This window comes from Hylaeus anthracinus, unplaced genomic scaffold, assembly GCF_026225885.1.
Source record: "Hylaeus anthracinus isolate JK02 unplaced genomic scaffold, UHH_iyHylAnth1.0_haploid 0, whole genome shotgun sequence".
Lineage (NCBI taxonomy): Eukaryota > Metazoa > Arthropoda > Insecta > Hymenoptera > Colletidae > Hylaeus > Hylaeus anthracinus.
Window position 1 is genome coordinate 11,926,442 of NW_026533254.1, and position 26,528 is coordinate 11,952,969.

Genomic DNA, 26,528 nt, shown 5'->3' on the forward strand with positions numbered 1-26,528 from the left:
GAGACAAAGAGCCCCGAACTTAAAATCCCGTAGGTGGGGGGAGGGGAGGGTGTCCGTAAGACCGAACAAGAGCGAAAGAAGAAAGGAAATGAACGGAACGGGCCAGGCAGATGGAAAAATCCTCGGTAGAGAAAATCGACAATTTTCTAGGAAGCACGGGCTCGTAAACTCTTACAGTGGAAATGCCACGGACAATAAGGACAAAGAAAATTTTCGGGTACCGCGGTACACGGTTACCGGCTGGCAAGCTGCATCGCACACTTCGCTACGCGCATCGTAGAAAGCCCTGCTCTGCCCTGTATAAGCCCCGTAGGTATTATGAACTAGGTGCACGAGGCTTTCGAAACCAGACAGCCATCGTGTATGCCATAAACACGGGCCGCGGCAGACCCTCTCTCTCACGGATTGTAAATCCTCGTTCTGGACGGTATTAAAGGGAAGATGACGGTCCGTCAACCCCCGATACAACGGGAAGACGCGTTTGCTAGGAGGTATGTCGAAAACGGGATTCGAATGCTGCGATGTCGCAGTTCGAGGGGTGAGAAAAAAAGAAACTAACCGAAATGAACGAACGACAGGGAGAGTGTGGACCCCGAGCACGGAAAGGGCTAGGGGAGGGGAACGACGAACGTTCGGACAAAAATAAAGACGGAAAGGGAAAAGAAAAGGACGAGCGAAAAAAGGATGGAACAGCGCGGTGGAAATAAGGAGAACAGAGGAGACTGTATTGGAGTATCGTATGCGTTCGACCCGTGTGCGTAGAAATAAGGATATGTAAGCGCGCGTGCCCGCGCAACCGACAGCAGATGCGCTCACAGCGCAGCTGTCCTCCTACAAGTGGTTCTCAATCACTCGACGTTTTCAATTTTCCTTCTTCCTCCGGATATACGTGTCAGCGTTTACGAAAAGAGTAACACCCAACGGACACCTTTCTTCGATCTGTTTCGATGCGTTCACCTTGAATAATGTTAAAGCCGATATTTAAATAAATTGACGTCATTTCAAATCCTCAGATGCATAAATTGGTTCAACGCGTGTACCAAGAAAATAAGCATACACGGTCAATTTTTTAAAAATGCCTGTAAAGAAATAACGCAATAACGTAAGGCACAATTAAAACTGATATTTAAATAAATTGACGTCATTTTAGATCCTCGGATGCATAAATTGGTTCAACGCGTGTACCAAGAAAATAAGGATACACGGTCAATTTTTTGAAAATGCCTGTAAAGAAATAACGCAATAACGTAACGCACAATTTTTTAATTCTTCTTTATATGTACGAATAATATGTTGATTCGAAAACGCTCAAGCCAGCGAAGTTGCATTACGATGACAGAAGCACGTGCCAAAGTTGAGATTCAGCTGTGCCAGGTGAAATACGTATGAATCCACCGACAGCCTGTCGAAAAAATTTAACACTTATCGCGCGTGCCAACATCGTCGCTGTGTAAATCACGAATCGCGATTCGGTCGAGACGAGTTCTAACGTGTCCGCGATGCATTGCAATTTCGTACAATTAAAAAAAAAAAAAATGACCCACTTCTGTCAAACACGCTACGATTCTTAGCAGAGAACTTGAAATATTTTTACTTAAACTACGGTTACAAACGATTGAACGTAAAGCCACAGAATTTATTTCTACACCTAATACATATTATTCTAGGTTGGCATGAATTTTTACATATTGTTACTACGTATATCGAAAACCTTGTTTCCTTAACACTTTACCGACCGGTAACCTATTAATCAGGGTTTCCTCGTGGTAACTTTTTTAACGAAATAGCATTGTATACATATTCATGTCACGAATTATGAACTATTAAGTCAATATTAATTAGAAAACGGCTCTAATAGATCAAATAAATATTCTCTTAAGTAGATCGAAAAGTAATGTCGTTTCTTTTACATTAAATTCAAACTTTCCAATAAATTTCTATCTTTAATTCATTATATAATCGCCCTCATTGTCAGCAGCCTTTTGTCACCTAGTGTGCAAATTTACAATGCCAGAAAAATCAATGAGCTGATAAATGATAAACAAGTATTTAAGATGGCAAAAACGACATTACTTTCCAGTCTACCTAATATATTGTTGATGTGATTAAAATAAAAATATTATTATATTTCATTGTATTAGATGTACTAGAAAGTAATGTCGTTTGTGCAATTTTAAATACTTGTTTATCACTCATCGGCTCATTGATTTTTACCGATATGGCGTTGAAAATTTGCACACTAAATGGCAAAAGGCTGTTGATAACGAGGGCGATTACATAATTGATTAAAAATAGAAACTTATTAAAAATTTGTTTGAATTTAATGTAAAAGAAACGCCATTATTTTCCAGTCTACCTAATACGTCAGTAATCGTGCAACCAGTCGGTAAAGTGTTTAATTTAGCAACAACACTCCTCGTACTTGGCCACGTTGTTTTTAAATAAACGTCGATACGAAAGGAATAATATGAAATGAAGAATAGAATAAAATAGATCTCCATCGTCGACCGAGGTGAAAATTTCGCGATAATGCTCGAGAAACGAGTCCAAAAAGTGTCACTGGCTCGATTGTAATAGGCTTGCTATTGTAAAATTCGACTGACCCTTTTTTTTCTCCCTCGGGATAGTTACCTGACGAGGAGGCCAGAAAGATCGAGAAGAGCGGTATACGTCACGTACTTGACAGGCGGAGCAAAATTCAGGACAGCTGATACAATTTTGGCGGGCTTCGCCGGTGGATCTGCACCACAAAGCGGGCCGAGGATACCGAAAGAGGAAGGAGCACAAAGTGCGAGGAAAGGACGGCTGCAGAAATGAAAAGCGAAGGAAGTTAGAAGAATCGGAGGTAGAAGTTGACGGGAGAAAGACGAAGAAACTAGAGAGGGATCGGGGGAAAAAAAGGATGAACGTGAAAAAGGAGGGGGACTTCAAAGTTGGTTGTTGCTGGTGTTCCTGCTTCGTTGCTGTTAAATAAGAATAAGTCCCCCACCATCGGACCTAAGGGGCACCTATATAGCCGAGGGCTTTCATGTACTTGGGGCCCAAAAGGAATAAAGAGTCGAGACACCTGGTCACGGGCAGCAGTTTGTCGAGAACTCCCTACGCGGGATGTCGTCGTCGCGTCTTGTATGGTTTTCGTCGGATACTCGTTACCATCGAGAACCACCATCCAGAGGAAATTATATTTTTCGTCTCTTCTTCTCTCCATCGCCGTCGCCATCGCCATCGCCGTCGCCACGCCGTCGTCATCGCATTCGTAAAACACGCCGTGACAGTATCGCGTCGATAGTGTTGTGAAGTGGATGAGGAAGATTCGGATCGACTAGTTTTCCTGCGATTTTTGCGGCGTTTACGTTACCACGCGACGCTTACCGATTAGTTACAACGAATCGAAACGATTAAACGGAACGGGACGAGATAAGGAGAAAAGGAAACAAAAGCGTGGCGCGAGATACCGAGCAACCGGTGAAAGACGTCATTTGCTTCGATTTGGGGGTTAGGGTGTACTACATCGATAAACGTGTTTGTTTCATCGAAACGTGTAACCGCGTGTACGACGATTCTGTGCCGATTCGAGACAGGTACGGTAGAATTTGTGCCCCTCTTGCCGACTTTGTGAAATTCAGAAACGGCGGTCTATTGAATACGAATTGTAATTACGTATCCGTTAAATCGTATCTGCTTTGTAATATTTGTACACAAATACGGTCTTAGGGTTATTCGAGGAGATTGCGCGCGAATTACGTTTCTTTTTTCTTCTCTCTAACAGCGTTAATGTATCCCGTTGTTCGAACAGTGTACAACGTAAAATTACGCAATACGTAGTTTTAATTTTATCGGTTGGTATCGTTTCGACGAATTCGTTCGCGAAACGATGACGAATTTTCGAACCTCGTGTATGAAACAACGTTAGCACACGACGTATCGTAGACTAATTACATAACGAAATTGGACTCGGTTTTTATAAATTCGTAAAATTTACAGAATCGATGAAAATGTTAAGGTTTGATTGTATACATCGTTTACGTAAGGTCCACGATAACCTCGAGCCACAATTTTGTGACTCAAAGCTAACTGTGATCTGATTCGGAAACTGATCATCCAAGGGCCGAGTCAGAGATGCTTCGTATCAAAAGTATCATGGTATAAACTATAACGCATTTTGCGATGGGGACGTGCACGTTACGTAAACAATTATTGATTCGTATTAATTCTCGTCAAATTCTTGTAAACTTTTCTACGTATAAATTCCCGGTCCTTTGATGATTCAAACGTTGATACAAAGGATAAAATTTTCGGCTTTTATCTTGGCAGCTTCCGATCGACGTATCTTTTCTTTTTTGGATTAGAAGTCGATCAATGATCATTCTTCTTATTATTCTTCTTTTTTTGTTGGAATCAGGATTTAACTGCGAAGGTCTGTTAAAGAAAGACTTGCATCGAAGATAGGCCGAGATTTGTGACAATGTTTCGTGACGATTTAATTCATCAATATTGCACTTGTCCCGGCCTATCGGAATGCATTGTATCTCGTCGACAAAGGTAGAACAAACGAACAACGAAAAGAGGTCGACGAAACAAGAGACAAGTGAGAGAAGACGAACAATGGCCACAGAACCGTTTTCGCTAAATTTATCGAGGATACCGGCAGGTTGGGATGTGGGCATTATTTGTTGTGAAGATTAGATCAAATTGCACTCGTCCCGGCCTGCTGGATCTGTTCGAATTATCATCTTTCGAGCATACCTGCTGGGACAAGAACATTGCACGTATTAACGTAAACAAATGTATTCGGTATTGGCTGGTAAATAATAATTAACGGATTATATTACTTTGTTTCTGTACTTATAAAAACTATTTTTGTATGTTATAAAAATAAAAAAAAAGAAAACTATCTCTGTAACGACATGTACCATAAATATGGGTTAGGTTGTGAAACAGCCCTAATTCGCTGAATCTTCCCCTTCCACACCCTGCTTCAATATAAGAATAATTCTTCTACGTACTCCTCGTCTTTCGTTTTCCGACGATGTATAAAATCGTTAAATGAAAGCTGGTAATTTGTATTACTTGGTTCGTAAGCAAATCGAGATAATATGTAAAAGAATAGGCTTCAAAATAAAATAAAAAAATCAAATTTATCGGACTTTGAACGTAATTACCCGTGAAATCACGCTATCAAAAATCGTTACTTTAATTACATCGCAGAGTAAGCAATACCTTGTACGAGATGAAATCAACGCATTTCTGTCTAATTTAGATAATAAAATCAAAAGTTGATACACGAATATAATACATATCCGCGTTACACCATTGGATCTTTACTCATGCTCCATCTATCGACTCTATCGTCTACTTAAAAAATTAGAAGTAAAGAGACTACATTTAAATGTAAACATTGCGGTCGAACGAGATCGAAAAGTGTAGAGCACAGAGGCTTTAAATATACATATAAATAATATGTAACGGTCGCAAGAAACTCTGTTTAAACTTGAAACGAAAATCACATTTTTTCGAAAGATTGTAATAGCAGTTATCGATGGAACATCCATCACGGTTCATAATATGATCTCGTCTTCTCGTTCGCTATGCCCATAGCACTTTACATGTTATTTCTTTGTCGTCGAAAGCCCGAAGAAGGGGCAGCAACGTACCGTCTTTCTTCGTTTCTTTCTTTGTTTACCTTTCAACGAGACAGGAACGTACCGCGTATTGTTGCTCGATGGTCTATCTAAATACTATCCGATTCTTTTTTTTTTCTACCACATTGGGATCGTAGAGAAGGAAAATTTATTGAAAAGAACCGTGGAAGAACGGCGTGCAAGGGGTTACGTTACATTCGATCGAATAAGAAAACACAATAAAAGTAGTGGGGCTGTTCCTGGTGTAACATGAATCCTGTTTTTCATTCATATTCTTCAGGTAGAAGACGCGTGGTACAACGTGGTGCAAGCATCCCCCTTTAAGAGTCCCACGGTTTGAAATAAAACACCTGGCTTCTTCCCTATGTACACGTTCCGTTGTGTGCGACGTACTACATACACACGCGCACACAACCGCGGTACAGAAGGTGCGCGAACGAGCCTGAGCGCGCGCTCGCGCGCATTCTCACGGCAAAAGAGAACTACTTCTCTTTGCGGACTGGTTTTGGCTTCCTTATAAACTTTATTCAATTCTTTGTAATATGCCAAAGGGTACACGCTTGGTGTGCACGCGCACGCGCGTATACGTATACACGTGTTCCGTGCACCATTCATATGCTAAACAATAAATGCGGTGAAAGAAATGAATCTCTATCTTGTAGATACGACTGTGCAGCTGCCATATCCACGCACCTCTACGTACCAGCTCACGGATGGAAAAGTATTCTACGATTATAAAACTGGCGAGAATGATGCGTTGAACCGTTTAACGAACGCCCCGAAATGTTTCCCTCCAGAATCGAGCGTACCTCTTATTATTGCGACGTCAGTTCTATAACCGACAACGGTGACTTCTTTGGTGATATTTTTTCTTGCGACTTGATAGTATTTACACGTAACTTTTGTATTATTATTGATATTTAGTAGAGATCACGGTTTTGAACGGGTATTAAAATATACAAGTACACGGAACACGTGTACCGTATATTAAGGGATTAAGAAGACGGGTATACAGCGTGTTCCAAAAATGTTGTAACACCTTGAAAGGGGTGGTTCAGGAGATGATTTGAAACAAGTTTTTCCTTAGCGAAAATGTTGTCCGAGGCTTCGTTGAGGAGATATTAACGGAAAACACTGACCAATCAGAGCGCGAGTAAGCCGATGGAGCGACTAGCCGTCCGCGCTCATTCGCTACCGCGGCCGCTCCAACAGTATACACGCGCTCTGATTGGTCAGTGTTTCCCGTTTATATCTCCTCATCGAAGCCTCGGACAACATTTTCGCTAAGGAAAAACTTGTTTCAAATCATCTTCTGAACCACCCCTTTCAAGGTGTTGCAACATTTTTGGGACACCCTTATTTAATACACGGGTACCCGGGTATCGAAATACACGGATATTCGGGTACGTACACGTGCATCGAAATACACGGGTACGGATACATCGAATTATCTATTGTTACCCGTAACTTGAATATTTATTTCAACTAGTAAATAAAGTTTTACAAACTACACTGAAAAATTAATTCTGTTTTATTAATTCTTCTTATGTTTATATCTTTTTTATTTATTTATTTTACTGCATATCAATTTTTTCAAAATTAATAAGGATCTCTATTTTAGAATAATAGCTTTTTTACATAAAAGTTTGAATATAAAAATAATTGCATACCGTACCCGTATAATTCCATGTATGCGTATCCGTGTATTTCGATATGTACCTTGATATCCGTGTGTTTCGATACTCGAATATTAAAAATACACGGATTAAAACACGAATCCATTAATTACCCATGTACCCAGGTATTTCAATACACGTGAAGTAGGGATCTCTATTATTTAGTTCGTCTTTGTTTACAATGGCTGATGATACAAACGACAATGGGAGCGAGGGGGTGAGACATTATCCACCGAGAATGGTTGTTAGGGTGTTTAAAAACTAACAGGAGAGGATGAGAAGAACATCTGAGTTGCAACTTTAAATACCGTCTAATTGTCAGAAAAGTTATTCGACTCTTAGCTTTCACTCAGATGAATATTAATTTTTAAAAAATCCATTGAAATTAAGGGCTATTAGAGAATAAATTTTGTATCTTTACTTTTATTTATCTACCTATTTCGACACACTTTCGATTTTGTTGTCTAATTTTGAAGTCTACCATGATGCTTACAAATTCGAAGTTATCGAAAATATAAAAAAGAAGTTACATACGTATTTATATGCAGAGATAGTTGTCTCTATAAATGTTGCCGTTTAATTGCAGATAAACTAATGGCTTTGAAAACAGATATTTTCAATCGATAACGTATTCTAAAACTTATTACTCTGTACCATCGAATTCTGTAGATAAGAAAAAAGGAGCCTGCACGCCTGCAGGTAGGCAACCGTACAGACGCCTAACACGAATGATAAAAGCGTGTATAGGTTAACTGTACATAGATTTCCTTCGATCATGGTATAACAGTTTATTCTCGTGTGAGAGAAATACATGAAATGAAGTATTTAATTATTGCATTTTAATCAAATCGCCACTATTGTAAAACTGACTTTCGTTTATAAAACGGTCCTAGAAAATAATCCACGATGAACCACTTTACGCGAATTACGCACAGGTTAGTAACGCATACATATCGTTGAATTAACGGAAAAAATGTGTAGCTTATATTTACTTTGTAACAAAATACATAGTAGTATACTAATTATTTTTAAGACTGAATGAACATACTTTCAGCAGGAAATTAGCAAAACATTGTCGGTTAAATAGATTGGAATCTACGATGTCATCAGAACCTAGTATCAAAATACCACCTAGGATACATCGGGGACCTACAGATATTTTACGTGTAAATATTCTAGAAGATCTGTTCAATCATTTTTTTTTTATTGTTTTTTGGTAATACTATATGGAATTTCTTTATCTGTTAAAGGCTCTTGATAGTACGGTACCAAAAGATCCATTGAGCGCATCCTATAAATATCACGACGATCCCTTTTTATATCCAATAAAGAAACTGGATCAACGTGCATATGCATTATCATATGAATCTGGTAAAAAAACGGCAATGTGGATCCATAAACAGCATGGAAACTTATTTCCAACGGATCTCTCACAACCACAGATCAAAGTATAGTTGATCTACTATAACAGATAATAGATTTAAATTGAGTACTTAGTAATTTTTTAATTCTTACCTTGTGGTTTATAGGCATTTATAGCTCCAACAGTATATACAGATAAAAGTCAAGTATCAGAAGAAATACTTTTGCAAGCTATATCGCAATGTAATGTGGCTGATGCTCTTGATATTTATAACTTATTGGAATGTGATGTTTCCAACAAAACGAAACAAGCATTATTAGAATTGTTATGTTTTTACAATGCCAATACAGATTCTGCATACAATTTGCCACACGAACGGTGGTTTGTTAAACCTAATGAAACCACATATTGGTCGTAAGTAATAAACATAGTAAGCACACAATTTTACTTTCCTATTTTTAGCAGTTTTATATTCTAGGCACCATCCAGAAATTGAGAAGTTATACAACTTTTTGATAACCCAAGATCCACTAACAGCAGCTAAAGCTCATAATACTCTTATATGTGGCTACTCGAAATGGAAAAATGTAAAGTGATTTGTCTTACTTATATAGGAAACTTTCTATGATATTAAACATGATTGATTTAAATTTTCAGGAGAACAAAGCTTGGTTGCTATTTCAGAAATGCCTGAAAGAAGATATTCCATTAAGTGTCACTACCTATAATTCTGGAATACCGCTAATAACAAAGCTTTACATAAAAGATGATCAAGAAACAATACACCTATTAAATGAAATTTTTCAATCGATGGATGCAAAAGGTGTTTATCCAAATGTTGGTACATTGAATGCTGCCCTTAAAGTAGCATCTTCATTGTTGTCAACTGATTTAAGCCTAGATTTTGGAGAACATTTACTTAACGAATTCAAAAGAATGAAAATAAAATTTTCGTTAAGCACATATTATTATATTATTAGTATCAATAGACGTACAGGTAATTATGTTTCATTTATATTGTTTTTGTCATTAATTTTAATTTACAAAATTATGTAATTTTGTAGGTGATCATTCATACAGCACTTTTATGAATACCCTAAATACAATGTTAAAAGAAAATTTTACTCTTCAAGACCCCTTAGATTGTAAATTTTTTACTAAGGCTATAGAGACAGCTTCTCGTTATTACACCGATAAAAAAGCCGGTGAAATGGTACACAAACTTTTCCTTACTGGCAATAATCACAAATTTTTGACGTCTGCAGCACAAGTATGTTGTTTCACTACCATATGGATTTATTCATTCCATTTCATTATTTCATAATGAATTTTTCATACACCAGGAGCAACTTTATTTCAATACATACCTAACATTAATGTTAATGACAAGTACAATGGAAGAATTCTACAAATGTTTTCAAAAAACTGTTCCGCATATGTACATCCCAAGTATGCATCATATGGTTGATATTATCGCACATTTAAAAACACAACCTGCGACAGTTTTAGCAGAGTATATACCAAAATTCTGGTCATATATCAATACATTCGAGATAGCGGAATCTGCTTTGAGCATTAATATGATAGAACTCATAAAAACTGTTGATGTACCGTCTGACTCACCTTTGAATGCAATATTTGCGGATGTAGCTTGGTCTTGTTGGATATATATACAGGTTTAGTATTTGTGTGCTTGTTACGGTTAAGTAACATAATGAACAGGGAATGAAGTTGTATAGGAATAAAAAAAATTTCGTATTTTAGAAAGAAATGAAGAAGTCCTCTAGTGCATCGTATGAAACTTCCATCACGGGGTGGATAGCAATTCTATTATTACGCGATAGTCGTGTGACAGAAATGAGAGAAGTTCTGACGAATTTCGTTAAAGATACCTCGAAATTTTTACCAACAATGCAGAAATCGGAAATAAACCAATTATTCGAAGGTTGTATTTCGCAGAAGTGTTTCCAAGAAGCTCTTGTACGTATTCCTACTTATTATTTTCTTAATTTATTTGAATCTAAAACAAAAACTATATATCTTACTTTTCATTTCTAGCTTGTTCTCGAGTATTGTATAAACTTAGAATTAGAATACGTTGTTGAAATAGCAAATAAATTGTGTAATAATCCAGAGCTTAGTGATGCAGATCGCGATAAATTGGTACAGTTAGTAGGGAGTGATACGTTGAATTTGTTGAATAAAAAGTAATCAAATTAATTATAATCTGATATAATAAAAAATTATTTATAAGAGTATAAAATCGTGTATTTCTTAATGTTTTCTAACTTTTACAACTCCAAGATTGATTATTGTATTAATCTATTGAAAATGTATGCAAGATGGAATTGGTTCTTTATTAAATTCGCGTTATATGTAGAAGAATTTCAATCAGTTTGTCATTCAAAGAATAAAAATTACACACGTGATTGGTAGATATTAATGTCCTTGTCCCTCCAGCTAGGGTACGTTCGATTAATAAATTAAGTTCAGTGGTAGTGGGAGGTACTATCCTCTCGTCACTCAAATACTTATTTCCTGCACCGCATAGTTTAACATCGTAACTCACTCGTCCATTTTAAAGACTGGAATGCCACGATATCTATCGATTCAACAGCGTTAAACCACACGCGATTATTTAAACAAAATCGTGCTATTTACTTGAAAGCAGTTTTGTTACGTTTACTGCCAAAGTGATGAACGAGAAAAGACATATGCCTCTTACGTTGGAAGCCGTGAGGGAATTGATAACAAAAGATGAACCCAATGTGGAGATTAAAAACTTGGAAGAGGAGCCAGGGTCAGGAAGAGGTGACAATTACACGTCTATGCTTTATCGTATACGTGCAAAGGGTCGAAGACAAACGGAAAACAGTGAATGGATTAATTACGAATGTGCGATTATTTATAAAGTTTTGCCTGAATCGAGGGAACATCGGGAAGCGTTTAAAAGCGAACAACTCTTTCGAAACGAGGTAGCGTTCTATACGTATGTGTGGCCCGCTTTGAATAAGTTACAAACAAATCATGGAAAAGTGTTTAGCGGAGTCGCCAAAATATATGCAGCGCGGTTTGATCTTATCGTTATGGAGGATTTAAGAGAAAGAGGCTTTAAAATGGCAGATAGAAGGAAAGGATTACAACTTGATCACTTAAAACGAGCCTTGAAAGCCTTAGCCGGCTTTCATGCGCTTAGTTTGACTTTTAGAGAAACAAGGCAAGTTAAACAATATTAATTCTTTTTCTATTACTACTATTACTTCTTTCTACTGGCTTTTCTTACCTTGCATACGTAATTAATATATATATACACGGACACAGTAAAGACTGGATAAGTGCAAGACAGGATTGACTGGATAATTGCAAAATCACTACCCCCACCACTGGGGGGATTCCCCCTTGACGCTCGATGATTTATTGTTACATTACTATTGTTTCACCGATACGCTTCTGCTGACTGCTTTTTTCCCCTCGGAAAATCTCTTTCTCTTTCACAATATTTACTGTATATATAAGTATAATATAGATATATAAATAGTACGTATTTTATATATATACATAACACGAATTTTGAAGGCCGGAAGAGTTTGCAAGATTGACAGATCCAGATGGAGGACAAGGTGTGCAGGAGGCATTTTTTCGACCGGAAAACGAAGAATGGTATCGTCAGTATTATCAAGAAGCTGCTAAGAACGCTATTAAAATGGTATCAGACGGGCTTCCTACTCACATGGAGCACAAAAGAGTCGAGATAATGGAAAAACTGGGAGCCTTTCTCAGCGATGATGTATTTTTTCGCACCATGAGTGAATTGGCAGCTGCGCGGGGACCTCTCACTGTCTTCTGTCATGGTGATTGTTGGACTAATAACATTTTATTTCAAGATGACGCCGAATCAAACGAAGAGGTAAGCGCTACACACTTAATATACATTTTATTAAATCAGTCATGCAGAGATTGTTCTTTATATCGGGCATCAACATTTATAAATTTGAATATACAGCAGACTGTTTATATTACACAAGGTCTAATTATACTAGGAATTTAGAAAAAATATTAAATTAAAAGGACATTTGTTTCAGTATAATTTTTTATTATATAAATTTATAAGATTCTTATATTACGATTCTCTCGTTATTTATCACTAATTTTATCAGGAAAGTACTATATTAACCGTAAAGCAAAAATTCTTGCACTTTGTGTAGTCGTCTGATTGAAAAAAAGAACATTATATAAATTCAATCGTATCGTAAATTAATTTGTTTTTTTTTTTAAACATTTTTCGTATCACGTAAATAAAATATGTATATACTTCATTATCGAAGTAGTCGTGGAATTTGAAAAATTTTGTTCCGTACGTGACTATAATAACTTCCTCAATACAGAGGAAAAAGGGATGGATATAGTGTAAAAATATTTATGTTATTTACTTTTTGTTTTTTGAAAATCAGGTATAATAAGAATTTGAACGCTAACAAATGTTTCGATTGTTTATGCCAGTCGTGTAAATAATATTTAAAATATTACGATCTGTCTAACGTTACGACATTTCAGGACGTCTGTTTACTCGATTTTCAACTATCTCGGGTTGGTTCACTTGCCCTTGACCTTGCAAATTTTCTGTACTGTTGCACAAGCGGGGAGATTAGACGGGCTCACATGACGCAGCTTCTCCAGCACTATCATTTCCACCTGATGTCTTCGTTACACACACTTAATCCAGAACAGCCACCAAAAGATCCATCTGTTATGTGGGAGCTGTAAGTAATATACTACAAATTTGTTCGTAAAAGAGAAAAAAAGAGAAGGTAACAATAGAATTCGTAAACCAGTAGACTTTAAACGTGTTGTTAATGTACAGATTGAATGAAGAAATGCGACGTTGCGGACGATTTGGAGTAGGTCTCGCATTAGACATGTTGCCAATTAGTACGTGCGAAAGTGAGGAAGCACCAGATATGTACGAAAGGTCGGAAACATGCAAGGAAAATCAAAGTTTGCGAGCACCACCTCGCGGAAATGCAGAATGCGCGCGACTGATGACTGATTTAGTTTTGGAACTCGTACACAACCATGCTTTGTAACTTGAACGTTAACGAATCTTTACGATTAATTGGAATGTAAGTTTCTTATGATTTAACGAAATAAATCAGCCGCTATGTTGTATAATCTTGTGCACACAAATACACACAAAGAATCGTAGACTGCGTTGCAAATTCACATTTAATTTACGGTGTGAATGAGGTGTAAGGAAAATGTGTTAAAAAAATGATGATTTCTTCTTCTCAAAAATATTTCTACACGAATTTGTAATAGATTATGTTTAGTAATTGTTTCGTAAATTTTCCAAATACGTTAAATGAGATCAAAACATAATGCGTTGTAACGCAAGAAACATTACGCTGTATCGCAGAAATAATATATTCAGTATTAAAAATTTAATTTATATTTTGTTCATTCTACGTTCATGTCCTTTCTTCTCACAATAGCGCATCGCGTTATCATGATCGCTAATTATAATTTAAAAGTAACTCACAAGAGAGTTATGCTTGTTGCGGAGGCGTATGGGGAGGTGGTTGTTGAGCCTGTGCTTGCGGACTCGGTGGTTGCTGCTGCTGTTGCTGTTGCGCGGTTGGTTGCCAAGGTGGATGCTGATTCTGTTGTTGTTGCTGTTGTTCTTGAGCTAAACGTTGATGCGCTTGTTGCCTCGCTCTGAATTCTGCGGCTTTTAATTGTTCCAGATGAAACTGTTGCCTTTCGGTGATGAGCTGCTGTCTTTGGTACTCGAGACCTTCGCGTTCTCGTTCCATAGTGGTTTCCAATTCTTCGAAATGACGTAATTTAATTTCCAGTTTCTTCATTTGTGTCTCGACAAGTAGAGCCACCAAGGATTTAATTTTACGTTCTTCCACGGCTGCCAAGTGTTTTGCTTTAACGGCAGCCGCTGCCAATGCGGCAGCAGCTGCGGACTGGAGTTGAGCATCGCGCACCACCTTGTCTTTCTTTTCTTTCGCTTCCACAGCTTCGGCGTCTACAGGAGTTTTTGTATCTTCTTCTGTCTCTTTAATTTCTTCTTCTTTCTTTGTGACATCTAACTGAGTTTGGTCAACTTCCGGTTCCTTAGGTTTCTCTGGTTCCTCCTTTTTCGTTTCCATAGGAGTCGGTGTCCCCGAATGTGGAGATGTAGTCACCGGTGTTGAAACAGTTCCAGTTGTTGACGGAGTTGCTGTGTCATCTGGAGGTTCAGGGGGACCTGTACCAGCTATTCCTGATTGCGCTAATCCCGCAGCTGGATCGAATTTACCATCCGAATTAGCGCTAGCTTGTACATTTCTCAAGTGTTGATCCAGTAAAGTCGCGGGTACTTGGTCCTTGATAGCTGCAAACTCTTCCATAGCAGCTTTTGCAGCACTTGCTGCAACCCTAGGATCGACAACCGATGCTAAAAATGCAACTGTACTCATCACTGGATTTCCAGCTTTAGAGAAGGGTACCGGTTGATAAGCTAATGGACCCAAACCTTCCGGTCCACCTTCTTCTAAGTATGGATCTTCTATTGGAAGTCGTAAGAAATGCAAAATGCATTCGTCTTGCGTTCTCGAGCCAACATGTTCGCAAACTTTATTCCAGTCATCCTTGTGCAATTCTAATCCTTCTAATAGTAAAAGTGTTTCTTGTTCCGTCCAATCGCGAGTAGCACCAGCAGCTTGTTTGTTCTTCAACACCGCCGGTTTTCTTGAATACTGATCTATTTTCAATCCGAAATTTGCCATCGCTCCAGCTGAAACCTTTTCTTCTGCTCCAATTCCACTCGTTATGTTCGATTTCTTTTCTAAATCGAGCAAAGCTTTGGCAGCCGAAGGTTGTGGCGTTTTTGGAGGGTTTGGATTGACGGGAGCCAAGCCTGACGGAGTATCTGATAGTACATGGAAATGCGACGTTGGAGGAGGCCCCATAGGCGTTGGTCTTGATTCTGCGTCTACTTGGTAATTAATAAGTCCCCACTGTTCTAAAAATGCGTGTACGCGCATTATCGCGCATACATCACCCGCCAAGTTACGTCTGCAAGCGGTTGATGTAATGTATTCCGTGGGATTTAATCTATAGGTATCGATCATGAAATTTCTGTACGCAAGGTAAATTTCTGGCGTTTTAGATTTGTTTTTACCATTAAAAAACTCAGACAGAGCTCTCTTTTCGATAGTATGAATCGAATTATAATCGAACCAAGCCGAATAACTAGGAACAACAATATGATGCGTTTGCTCTGTGACATTATCTTCCGGTTCATCGCCTTTGTTACCTTCTCCTCTTTCTTTGCTCGCGTCTCGTTCTTCTCTGTCTTGAGTGCCTTGAGAACTTCCTTTATCACCTTCCATTGGTTCATCCAGATCTGCCATGTTACCAGATTTAAGTGGCTGAAGTTCATTGTCTTGTTTTTTACTTCCCGTCGTTGTTAAGGTAGTGCCACTCGTTGGTACATTACCTTGCCCTGTAACCGGTGGATTCGTAGGCGTGGCAACTACTTCAACAATCCGAGGTTCCGCTGGAGGGTCTTCCATTCCTTGAGTGAGATCATCTTCCTCTTCTCCACCACCGCGTGACTTTTTCGGAGTCGTAAGCGATGATGTAGACGAAGCACTTTGAACACCCGATGGCCCCCTTCCACTTTTACGTTTGCCCAGTTTTGGAGGTGGACTTGGTGATCGTTTTCGCTTTGGTTTTTTCGCAGATGGCGGAGGATGAGATGGTTGAGCCATTAAATCTTCAACTGAAAGTCTATATTTATGTATTTTCTTTTGACCGTTTTCATCCATTTCGTAATCTTCTTCGTTCATCCACTCGTTGTATTGATCTAAATCTAATGCCCACGTTGCCGATACTTTGTATACAGATTTCATGTTTGCAGTTGTAAGTGTACCTTCTGGAAAATCCCAAGGAAGATCTAAAGTAGTCCAGGAATCATAACTATCGGGGAAATAGTACCAATGAAGAAGAACGGATCTCTCGCGCCTCATACAAGGGCGCGCATACTCTTCTTCCATAGGATCTGCTGGAGGATAAATGATGTGTGTAGCATCCGCTTCGTTTTCAGCAATAGTACCCTGATGTCTTCGAATTGCTTCTTTCACTTTTCCAGCTGTTGACTTATCTACATCAGCTCTTACAAATATGCTTGGTATGGTTAGACATCTGTTCTGAACTAAAGCTCGTTCAGCTGCCATCAACATTTCTACTGTTCTATCCATACGAGATCCTGACTAAAAGAACAAGGGTTTACATATTGTATCATACGTATAATATATATATGAGCATAAATGTCAAAGCTTACCTTTCCAACAGGAAAGTCAAACCTACGCCATCCTTGCTCTTGTTTAAAACGATATGCTGTAGCAAGAATATGACACAACCCACCTCCTGGTTTAAAATCCAAAAAACATTTCACCTGAAAATTTAAAAAAATATTTAATTCAATTTTAGAGTAATATAATACTACGAAATAATACTTAATTATGGTAATGGACAAATACGTACAGGAAGCCTTGTCATGGGTGGTTTTGAAACATTTTTTCCTAGATTATCTTCTTGAAATTGCAATAATTGTACTATCAAAGTGGCTAAACTTTTATTAGTGGGAGGATCCGTTTGTACATACTGTAAAATATAATACAAATATAATATTTTTACATTCTCAGCATTAGACATTTATTGATAGTTATTAGATAAGTATATTTTTTATAATATTTACAACTGTATCATATAAATACAGCTATAGTGTATAATGAGATAATATTATATTATTAATTCATAAAATAAAAGATTCAGATTCGACATGTCAAAATAATAACTACATTAATGATACACGTCGAAAATGTAAACAGAACAGAGATATATGTAACTTATTCAATCTGTTGATATTGGGAATGGTTCTTGGTAGTCGCATCGACTCAAAAGCGTAATTATCCTCGTAATAAAAAATTGAAACTGTGACGAAATTAACAAAAATACGATTAAATCTCACGGACATTAAAATGTTTAAATAAAATATATAAACTATCGAGATGTGGGTTTCGATGCCGGGTCTTCGGACCTACCTTTTTGCAGTTTTTCAATAGCCACTGTTTCACTCCATCGAGCTGTGTGAGAATTTCCTGGGACTCGAAAAATTTTGTGTTGGGTCCGCCGTCCTTTTTAGGTCCTAACGCGAGCATCTTTTACGAAATCCGGACTTAAAAAATCGTCGAACACTCTACAAGAAAGAACGCCGCGTTTATCGCAAACATGACACGCCTCTGAAGTTGGTCGGAACTACACCACGTCTATGAAAGCATTTCTCGATGGAAGGACAGAAATTTCCTGTTGGCTTGTCGATAAATTATCCACTATCTATGAACGAATGTTCCTCAATAAAAGGATACGAAAATATTTTCTATTTTCGTAGTCACTTATAACCTTAATTAGAAATTGTACTTATTCTAAGAACCAGTGATGGACAAAACCCTAGACTTCGAATAAATGAGAAGTTTGCCGATATGTCTATCTCCTTTCCTCCTTAGAACATTTTCCAAAGAAGGAAAAGAGACAAACATATCGGCAAACTTCAGATTTATTCGAAGTCTAGGGTTTTGCCCATCTCTGAGTAAGAACCTATAGTAAAAACGAAGTAATTTGGTGGCTCAAACCAGAGATGGGCAAAACCCTAGATTTCGAATTAATCTGAAGTTTGCCAATATGTTTGTCTCTTTTCCTTCTTTGGAAAATGTTCTAAGGAGGAAAGGAGATAGACATATCGGCAAACTTCTCATTTATTCGAAATCTAGGGTTTTGCCCATCACTGGCTCAAACGATTGGTAAACATGTTTTCCAGCATCTGGTGATATTTTAGTGTTTTGAACATAACCTGATATAGAGAGTAGAATTAATTCTTATATCGAGTTAGATTATCTGTTTTTTTATCGAGTATGTATATTTTCCTACTATCTAGCACACAGTATAAAGTGATCGAAAATTTATTTTGCATCGTTAAAATGTAATTTGATATTTGAGCATGTCACAGGTAGTTTTATATCAATAAAATGATTCTGTCCCTTTATATTTTTATTATAATTATATTTTATGTATTTTTAGGCCCACTAAATATGTCTGCTGAGGAAGATGTGGACGTGAATAAAGAATTTGAAAATTTATTGTTTACCGAAGAGAATGCTCAAAACTTAGGTTATAAAGAAGGTTATGAGGCTGGGAAAGAACAATTAATAAATGGATTTCATCTTGGTTATCATAGAGCCAGCTTGTTAGGAGCACAATTAGGATATTATAGTGGTATCCTGGAACAGTATTTGAGTACAAACAAGCCTAATTCAGAGAAAGCTGTATCTCTTGCAAAAGAACTGCTACAGATTATTTATAGTTTTCCTAGACATAACAACAATACTGTAGATATATTGAAGAGTATGGATGATATCAAATTTAAGTATGCCAAGTTTTGTTCGCTAACAAAAACATCTCCATTGTATCCAGAAATGGACAAACTTGACTTTTAATTAAACATAAATGCTATGTTTATAAATATAAGACAAGATAATATTACTGTTTGAACTTTATAATATTTTTTATTTTTGATAATTAAAAGTATTATTACTTGGAAATAATTTATACATAATACTATGGTATTACATTTAATACCAATCATATTATAATTATGTATAACAAACATTTTGACGATGTTTTAAGTTTCATAAATACGTATAACAAATTAATAAACTGCCATGTAGTTGATTTCATCACTGATAACTTATGGGAGACATGTTTACCAGTGGCATTAAGATCTGAGCTGGAGAGAAATGACATAGACTGTACTTATTGGACAGAAAACGACAATTACCCTATTTTAAATAATTTTGTAAAGTTAACAAAAAGTCTTTCCCTGCAGTCATGTTCTGTAGAAATAACTTCAGAAGATCTTACAGATGTACTACCAAACATTACGAACAATGTTGAATATAGATGTAAAAATACAAAGACAGAATTTATGAATGCTAAAAAATTTCACGAAGTTGAATCCCTTGGCAATATTGTTGGGACAGTAGCAGCATCAACTGGTAGTTTAGTAATAGATGCAGGTGCTGGTAAAGCATACTTATCAACATTTCTAGCAGAAGATTATAAAGTTCCCGTCCTCGCGATAGACTCTTCGCAATCGTGTTGTAAGGGAGCAATTTATAGGCGAATAAAATTAAAGAAAAAGACGGATTCTCAAAATTTGGTACTAAAGATAATCTAAAATACACTTTTATATCACCATAATATTTAAATGTATAATATAAATGAAATGTACATCGTTTTAGGTTCAGTATGTAGTCGAAGAAATAAACGAAAAAACAGATTATCTAAAAATGGTAAAACAAAATTTTGGTAATTGGAATTTAGATAAAAATCTTATATTAACAGGTTTACATACTTGTGGTTTTCTTACTCATTCCGTTATCGAAACATTTTTAACCACAGAAGACATTCATTTTTTATGTATTGTTCCTTGTTGTTACCATTTGACGACCGAAACTTTTAACAAAAGAATACATTTTTCCAAGAATGCTAGAATGCTAGCCCAGCAATCTATTGAAAGAAGCACAGAAAACAAATTTATATCTTCCTCGCTATTCTACAGGGCAATTTTACAAGTGATTCTTCACTCTATCGGTACTGTCTTTTTTACTCCAATTTAACCCGAGCATTTTTTACAATGCTTTCTGTTTTGTTTAATAGGTATTTACAATGCCAGAGTAGGTCGCAAGGGACCTCTGCACGATTTTCCCAGTTACGCGCAATGGGCATTCTCGAGAATTGGCGTAGAATCGGGAAAGGTATAACGATAATAAGATTATCGATGTATATATTTATCTATTGAGACGTTTTTTTTCTACCGTCTTTTTTAGATACCGTCTTTGGAGGAGTTAGAAAATACATATCAATTTTATGCACATTTAACTAAAAGATTTTGTACATTCCAAATGTTAAGAGTACACGTGGGCCTTGTATTGGAAGCAGCCATTATGCTGGATAGGATACTATTTTTACAAAAGAGCAACAGATGTTCAAAACTTGCTATTTTACGTTTATTTGATCCTGTTTTGTCACCAAGACATTATGGTATCATTGCAATAAAATAACATCGAAATGCAGAAGAAAGAGATAAAAAATCATTTGCTATTCAATTAATATAAATGTTACATTCATGTAGTTGTACAAATCATTTTGTCTCTATTCAATTGTTTCAATTGGTAATATATTATGAAAGATTGGAATCATGTTTTGTCAATATCAGTGGAGTTGAGGTAGTCCATTACAGACGAATATCCTTCCTCCTGCACTACAGGAGCTAAAATTCCGGTAGGACGCAAACCGCTTCTTGTTCTACATATGCTGCAGTTGCACAAACCACGGCAGGGAGGACAAGCCCAGTTCTGTAAATTTTTAATGACAAGATGAAAAATGAAACAGCGAGAGAGGCAAATGAAAATATAATAATGATGTAAATAGAATGCATACAGGGTCTTTTAATGCTTCAACAGCACTTTCACCGTATCTTCCTCTTAAACAAGGTCCACAAAATTGTCCCCTGACTCCAACACATTCTCCTGATCTGCATACTGTTTTTGTATCTAAAGTTTTCTGTCTGCACTGATGACAGCTAGTACCATTAATGCTAGAATATGTTTTTAAAGAACTTTTCTCTGCTACATTGTTCAGCATCTTATCTGTAATTTCATCAACGGAAGGTATGTTGTTTGGGTCATATGGAGTCTTTGATACTTTGTAAACCCTCTTTTTCTTAGTATAATTAAAAGAATCATCATCATCATCATCATCACCATCATCATCATCATCATCACTGTATTGCTCTTCTTCTTGGTCTACATCACAAACTCCCATATTCATTAGATCAATTGACCGTTGCATTGGTTTTGCCCAAGAGAACAAAACCTGTAGTTTAGATCTATTACGTCTAGGTTTGTCTAAATCATCATCATTCTCCTTCTCCTCCTCATTCTTCGAGGTATTCGAGTCGTCTTTGCTTAAATTTTTCACTCTGCTCCTAGTATTGTATTTTCTACGGAATCCGAGTTGCACGCGGTTAATTTTAAAGTTATCATCATAGATAGCTCCAGAAACAGTTCTTCGTCTTTTTTTCGGTGGTTCATTCTCTAAATTATCCGTGCTTTTATACTTCTTTGACAGTCCTTCTATCTCATTTGTTTGTTTTTTAAAATCCTTAAAAACTTCAGCAAACTGAAACGTTAAAGATGAGCAAATCTGATATTCGAATATAGGTTAAAAATCGAATCAGTAAACAGGAGTACTTACGAAGGCATTTCTTTCGGCTATATTTTTTCTTCGAAGTTCGTCGTAATTATCTTCACTCATGTTATTGATTGTTCAGTAAATAAAATTACTAAATACAGATGAAGAGAACGTTCTGTGGAAGGCTAACAACATTTATTTGAATCGCAGCATCGAATCACGCGTACCACCATGACGAATCGAACGGAAAAGGCGGGTAAAATGCGTGCATTCATCAAACTTGCCGAAGAATTCTTTAAATCGTATGATTATTATGATATTTATGATTATGAATCGTTACAATTATTAACAGTTATGGTTAACTGCTGAATCAATATTGAAATCAATAATGATATCATTACGAAGTGCACGACTGTGTTTCCGCAGCTGTAATATTTAACGCAAAGTATTACATTCTAAATTTATTCAATTCTCTTGTAAAACAGAATCCTCTTTTATTTGGAGTTCGTTTCTTGTCATTTTTATTCGCTTCCCTAAATTTTACATTTTAAGAAATGTATACGTATGTGCATGAAGAAACGATTCGTTATTACGATAAATAAGGACGATATATTTCATATATTTCATTCTTTGAACCGGTAAGATGTTAATTGTTCTGCACCTACAGATAAAGCGCCGTTTGTGGTGTCTTATCATTCTTGATTTTGCTGATAAGCATATCCGCGGAAAACCCAGGTAGGCGTGCATCTTTATTTACTTTTTAATTCGTAGAAGTTACCGCGATAATTTTTAATAATATTCGTACTATTGTTGCAGGGCTCCAAAAAGGTCACAATTGCTTCGAGCGAAAATTGAAGCGATTAAACCAGAGGAGATTCACAGTTTTTTGATCTGTGAACAATTTCCACTTAAGTGGAAAACCTTTTAACCCTTTGTGGATGGAGACTTAGAGCTAATGTTAATATACATATACAGTGGGTGTAGAAAGTATTCGTACACTGATCAATTTCCAAAAAAAACTATGTAAAATTGTAATTTATTAGCTTATTTTTTATAAAAAATGACATTCTACACATTCTCGGAAATCTCTAGAATAGATAGATTACAAAAAATAATAGCTATTTATGTAAGTTGCGAAATTAACAAGAAAAAAAAACAATTAATCGATAGAAATGTTGAAGCAATAAGTATTCGCACAACCGTTTAATTTTTAAAACTTCGTTAAAAAGAAAGAAATTTACATTAATTTACAAGTATATAATATCTCCTTCGTGGGATTTCCTGTTGTTTTTATCAATTTTTTTCCTTTTAAATTATTAGTTATTCAAAGTGGGATCTCCTTCAATTCCTCTATTAGAGCCTTTTTTAAAAGTACTTTACTGGAAATTTGATGTTTTCTAATTCGTACGGAGCAATAAACTAATGTGTTTACGTTACAAACTCTACTGTAAATGGTTCGTCATAAGAATCGTACAAATACTTATTGCTTCGATACTTTTACCCACTTTTCGTATTTTTCTATCAATTTCACAAATTCCATTAACTAGTAAATGTTGTTTGGACTATATCTATCTTAGAGATTTCCGAGAATATGTAAAATATCATTGATTATAAAAAAACAAGTTAAGCTACATTAAACTTAAGCTTAATTAAACTACAATTTCACAGAAAAGTTTTTTGGGAAATTGATCGGTGTACGAATACATTCTACACCCACTGTAGGTATTTATCTCACACCGTCACCTGATGGGAGAAATACCTTAGTAAAAGGAAACCCAGGAGAAGGGGGAGATGGAGGAAGATTTGTTAGCGCTATAGAATATTACTAATGGAAGTATTTTGTAAAGAATTTATTGAAAAAACGTCAGCGACTCGAAAAATAATGTTTTCCTCTACTATTTATCAAGATTTATTTAAGTATTTGAAGAATGAAGGTTTTCGGGAGTCCAACAGTCGAGTTCCATTACGTTGTCGATATCATTCGGCTTATCTTCGATACGAGTAGCGTACTTACAATGTCACTGTATGCGCTGACAAGGAATGACTAAGGCGGGCGACAAGACTACATTCGCCGAGAAACATTCAGTCTTTTGTATTCCTTCGAATTTGTGTCACTCTGGCCGGCAGCACGTACACTCGCAAAGGTACCTTTGAATAATATTACTCAACCAAAGAAGTCACTGCAATTCACTCGTCGAAAATCCATAAAGGTAATGGTATGCAATATGTAATTAAAACGGACACGAGGCATCGTTAATACACTGTTTTGCTGCAGCGATAACGATGCAACGCCGATAACTTTATTTCCCGGTAAACATTAATACTCTCACTGATAATGTCATTTTGCTTTCTTTCATTTTTAATAACAATCGTCCACCTTTCGAGACGGAACCCTAACTACCGTTGAGCGATACACTTCTAAACAATAAACTATAATACTTTCTCACGATTCGATAGTATCTTTCAACGATCTGTACTTAATGGAAACGATACTATACATTTTAATTTTGTAGATCAACGCGCGAGTCGGCCCAAGAGATTAATTCGAATAGAAGAATCCTCCTTCGAAGAACTCCTTTCGCCAGTAATGGAATCGTTAGCTCGAAGCATGTTTCGAAGCACACGGGGAATTTCTAAAGGAAAACTTTTGAATCCCGTCTATCAGGTAATAAAGCAGAAGTCAGGATCGGCCGTTTTGCATGGAAATAAACGTTGCACCGGAACAGAGCAACGATACCGAAGAGAGAAAAAAGACAAATTTTTAAATTAACAAAGATAACATGATTACCATATCTCGGTGTAGCTTTCCATGCGAACCACGCTAGCATATTTTCTGCCTAAAAACAAAATGAAAATGCCACGTGCGTTCGTTAACGATTTCGTTTGTACTTAAGAACTTCTATTGCGTCTATCTTTAATTCTGAGAATCGAAAGTTGCATCGGGACACTGGTAACCATAACTTCGGTCTTGGCAAACGTGAAAGTAGTTTATATGAAAGTACTAGATTAATAAAATTGGCGAAAGCGCAATCAATTTCCGATTAATCGACACGTGAAGTATGAATGCAGAACGAGAAGAATTGTCGTACGATCACGTCTCAAGAGGTATTCGAACGAGAATCGAAGTACGGTGCTCACAATTATCACCCTCTCCCTGTTGCGGTATGCAGAGCCGAAGGTGTCTTCATGTGGGACATCGAGGGCAAACGGTACTTCGACTTTTTGAGCGCTTACTCCGCCGTTAATCAAGGCCACTGTCACCCGAGAATTTACAAGACCCTGGTCGAACAGGCGAAACTCTTAACTTTGACCTCGAGGGCCTTCTACTCTGACGCACTGGGCGAGTTGGAGGAATACATCACGAAACTCTTCGGGTACGTGACGCGTCTTTTGTAACGCAACGTCGCGACTAACCATTGATAATCGATTATTTTCAGGTACGAGAAATGGTTGCCAATGAATACAGGAGTCGAAGGCGGTGAAACCGCGTGCAAAGTGTCGCGCAGATGGGGTTACACGTGTAAAGGTATACTAGAGAATCAGGCGAAAATCATTTTCGCGGAAGGCAACTTTTGGGGGAGGACGCTGAGCGCCGTGTCCTCGAGCACAGACCCCACCAGTTACAAAGGCTTTGGCCCATTTATGCCTGGATTCGAAGTGATCCCGTACGACGATCTCGAGGCACTTCAGCGAGCCTTGGCCGATCCCAACGTCTGCGCGTTTATGGTAGAACCTATACAAGGCGAGGCTGGCGTTGTAGTACCAAAGGTATGCTAATTCTTTGTAAGCTTTTGATTCTCTGAAACTCTTCATCGATAGCACACAATTCAATCTTGAAAATTATTCAAGGATGGATACCTAAAAGGAGTAAGAGATATCTGTACGAAAAACAACGTCTTGTGGATAGCGGACGAAGTGCAAACCGGTTTAGCCAGGACGGGAAAACGATTAGCCGTAGACCACGAGAACGTCAAGCCAGACATCTTGATTCTCGGGAAAGCTCTCTCGGGTGGCTTCTACCCGGTGTCTGGTATACTAGCCAACGATTCTGTAATGCTGACCATTAAGCCTGGCGAACACGGTTCGACTTACGGAGGTAATCCACTGGGAAGCAAAGTCGCCATCGAGGCTCTTCGTGTGTTGGAGGAGGAGAAGCTGGCGGAGAACGCCGAAAAGATGGGCCAGATTTTCAGAACCGAACTTAGGAAACTTCCGAAGGACGTGGTCACTCTGGTCAGAGGAAAGGGACTCCTCAACGCTATAGTCATCAACGAGAAGATCGACGCCATGGATATCTGTTTGAAGCTGAAGGATGCTGGTCTGCTCGCGAAACCAACGCATCAGCATATAATCAGATTAGCTCCACCGCTGGTCATCAACGAACAACAAATACGAGAATGCGTCGATATTATTTCTAAAACCATTGTCCAATACGCTAAGTAATGTTTAAAGAACTTCATCTTTACGCCAACTCCATAATTTTGTAACTTATATAAGATCTTGTAAATAAACTCTCATTCTAAATATTGGATAAACTTCTTGTGT

At 37.2% G+C, this 26,528-nt stretch overlaps 7 protein-coding genes across 12 annotated transcripts; 5 read left to right on the top strand and 2 right to left on the bottom strand.

The window, feature by feature from the left end:
- The first annotated feature begins 8,014 nt into the window (after window positions 1–8,014).
- LOC128895020 (protein PTCD3 homolog, mitochondrial) lies at window positions 8,015–11,110 on the top strand. 2 transcript variants are annotated; one of them, XM_054157230.1, is made up of 10 exons: window positions 8,015–8,253; window positions 8,373–8,484; window positions 8,569–8,766; window positions 8,848–9,095; window positions 9,160–9,268; window positions 9,339–9,678; window positions 9,746–9,951; window positions 10,025–10,357; window positions 10,446–10,661; window positions 10,740–11,110. In XM_054157230.1, the coding sequence occupies exons 1-10, from the start codon at window positions 8,225–8,227 to the stop codon at window positions 10,890–10,892; spliced, it is 1,944 nt and encodes a 647-aa protein (XP_054013205.1). In that variant the 5' UTR covers window positions 8,015–8,224; the 3' UTR covers window positions 10,893–11,110. The 2 variants fall into 2 exon arrangements, with proteins under 2 accessions (XP_054013205.1, XP_054013213.1); XM_054157238.1 differs by having other exon boundaries at window positions 8,016–8,253; window positions 8,376–8,484.
- Window positions 11,111–11,240: 130 nt separating this feature from the next.
- On the top strand, window positions 11,241–14,129 carry LOC128895215 (uncharacterized). The gene is made up of 4 exons (XM_054157637.1): window positions 11,241–11,898; window positions 12,258–12,588; window positions 13,236–13,441; window positions 13,543–14,129. The coding sequence occupies exons 1-4, from the start codon at window positions 11,378–11,380 to the stop codon at window positions 13,763–13,765; spliced, it is 1,281 nt and encodes a 426-aa protein (XP_054013612.1). The 5' UTR covers window positions 11,241–11,377; the 3' UTR covers window positions 13,766–14,129.
- LOC128894971 (SWI/SNF complex subunit SMARCC2) lies at window positions 12,754–18,176 on the bottom strand. 3 transcript variants are annotated; one of them, XM_054157141.1, is made up of 5 exons: window positions 17,777–18,176; window positions 17,217–17,336; window positions 17,014–17,127; window positions 14,218–16,942; window positions 12,754–13,425 (listed from the first exon to the last, which is right to left on the bottom strand). In XM_054157141.1, exons 1-4 carry the CDS (start codon window positions 17,891–17,893, stop codon window positions 14,225–14,227), a joined length of 3,069 nt encoding a protein of 1,022 aa, XP_054013116.1. In that variant the 5' UTR covers window positions 17,894–18,176; the 3' UTR covers window positions 12,754–13,425; window positions 14,218–14,224. The 3 variants fall into 3 exon arrangements, with proteins under 3 accessions (XP_054013116.1, XP_054013103.1, XP_054013111.1); XM_054157128.1 differs by having other exon boundaries at window positions 12,754–13,439; XM_054157136.1 differs by having other exon boundaries at window positions 12,754–13,453.
- Window positions 18,177–18,820: 644 nt separating this feature from the next.
- LOC128892404 (uncharacterized) lies at window positions 18,821–19,225 on the top strand. The gene has a single exon (XM_054152819.1). The coding sequence runs from the start codon at window positions 18,821–18,823 to the stop codon at window positions 19,223–19,225; it is 405 nt and encodes a 134-aa protein (XP_054008794.1).
- A 13-nt stretch (window positions 19,226–19,238) lies between these two features.
- Window positions 19,239–20,985, top strand: LOC128895241 (probable methyltransferase-like protein 25). The gene is made up of 4 exons (XM_054157665.1): window positions 19,239–19,947; window positions 20,030–20,381; window positions 20,448–20,545; window positions 20,618–20,985. Exons 1-4 carry the CDS (start codon window positions 19,384–19,386, stop codon window positions 20,849–20,851), a joined length of 1,248 nt encoding a protein of 415 aa, XP_054013640.1. The 5' UTR covers window positions 19,239–19,383; the 3' UTR covers window positions 20,852–20,985.
- Window positions 20,776–22,251, bottom strand: LOC128895287 (cell division cycle-associated protein 7-like). Its single transcript, XM_054157773.1, has 3 exons — window positions 22,047–22,251; window positions 21,231–21,971; window positions 20,776–21,145 (listed from the first exon to the last, which is right to left on the bottom strand). Exons 1-3 carry the CDS (start codon window positions 22,104–22,106, stop codon window positions 20,987–20,989), a joined length of 960 nt encoding a protein of 319 aa, XP_054013748.1. The 5' UTR covers window positions 22,107–22,251; the 3' UTR covers window positions 20,776–20,986.
- Window positions 22,252–23,772: 1,521 nt separating this feature from the next.
- LOC128895203 (ornithine aminotransferase, mitochondrial) lies at window positions 23,773–26,518 on the top strand. Of its 3 annotated transcripts, none has more exons than XM_054157615.1 (5): window positions 23,773–24,127; window positions 24,497–24,648; window positions 25,053–25,357; window positions 25,421–25,751; window positions 25,833–26,518. In XM_054157615.1, the coding sequence occupies exons 2-5, from the start codon at window positions 24,571–24,573 to the stop codon at window positions 26,424–26,426; spliced, it is 1,308 nt and encodes a 435-aa protein (XP_054013590.1). In that variant the 5' UTR covers window positions 23,773–24,127; window positions 24,497–24,570; the 3' UTR covers window positions 26,427–26,518. The 3 variants fall into 3 exon arrangements, with proteins under 3 accessions (XP_054013590.1, XP_054013579.1, XP_054013599.1); XM_054157604.1 differs by having other exon boundaries at window positions 23,775–24,193; XM_054157624.1 differs by lacking the exon at window positions 23,773–24,127 and having other exon boundaries at window positions 24,506–24,648; window positions 25,154–25,357.
- Window positions 26,519–26,528: the final 10 nt, after the last annotated feature.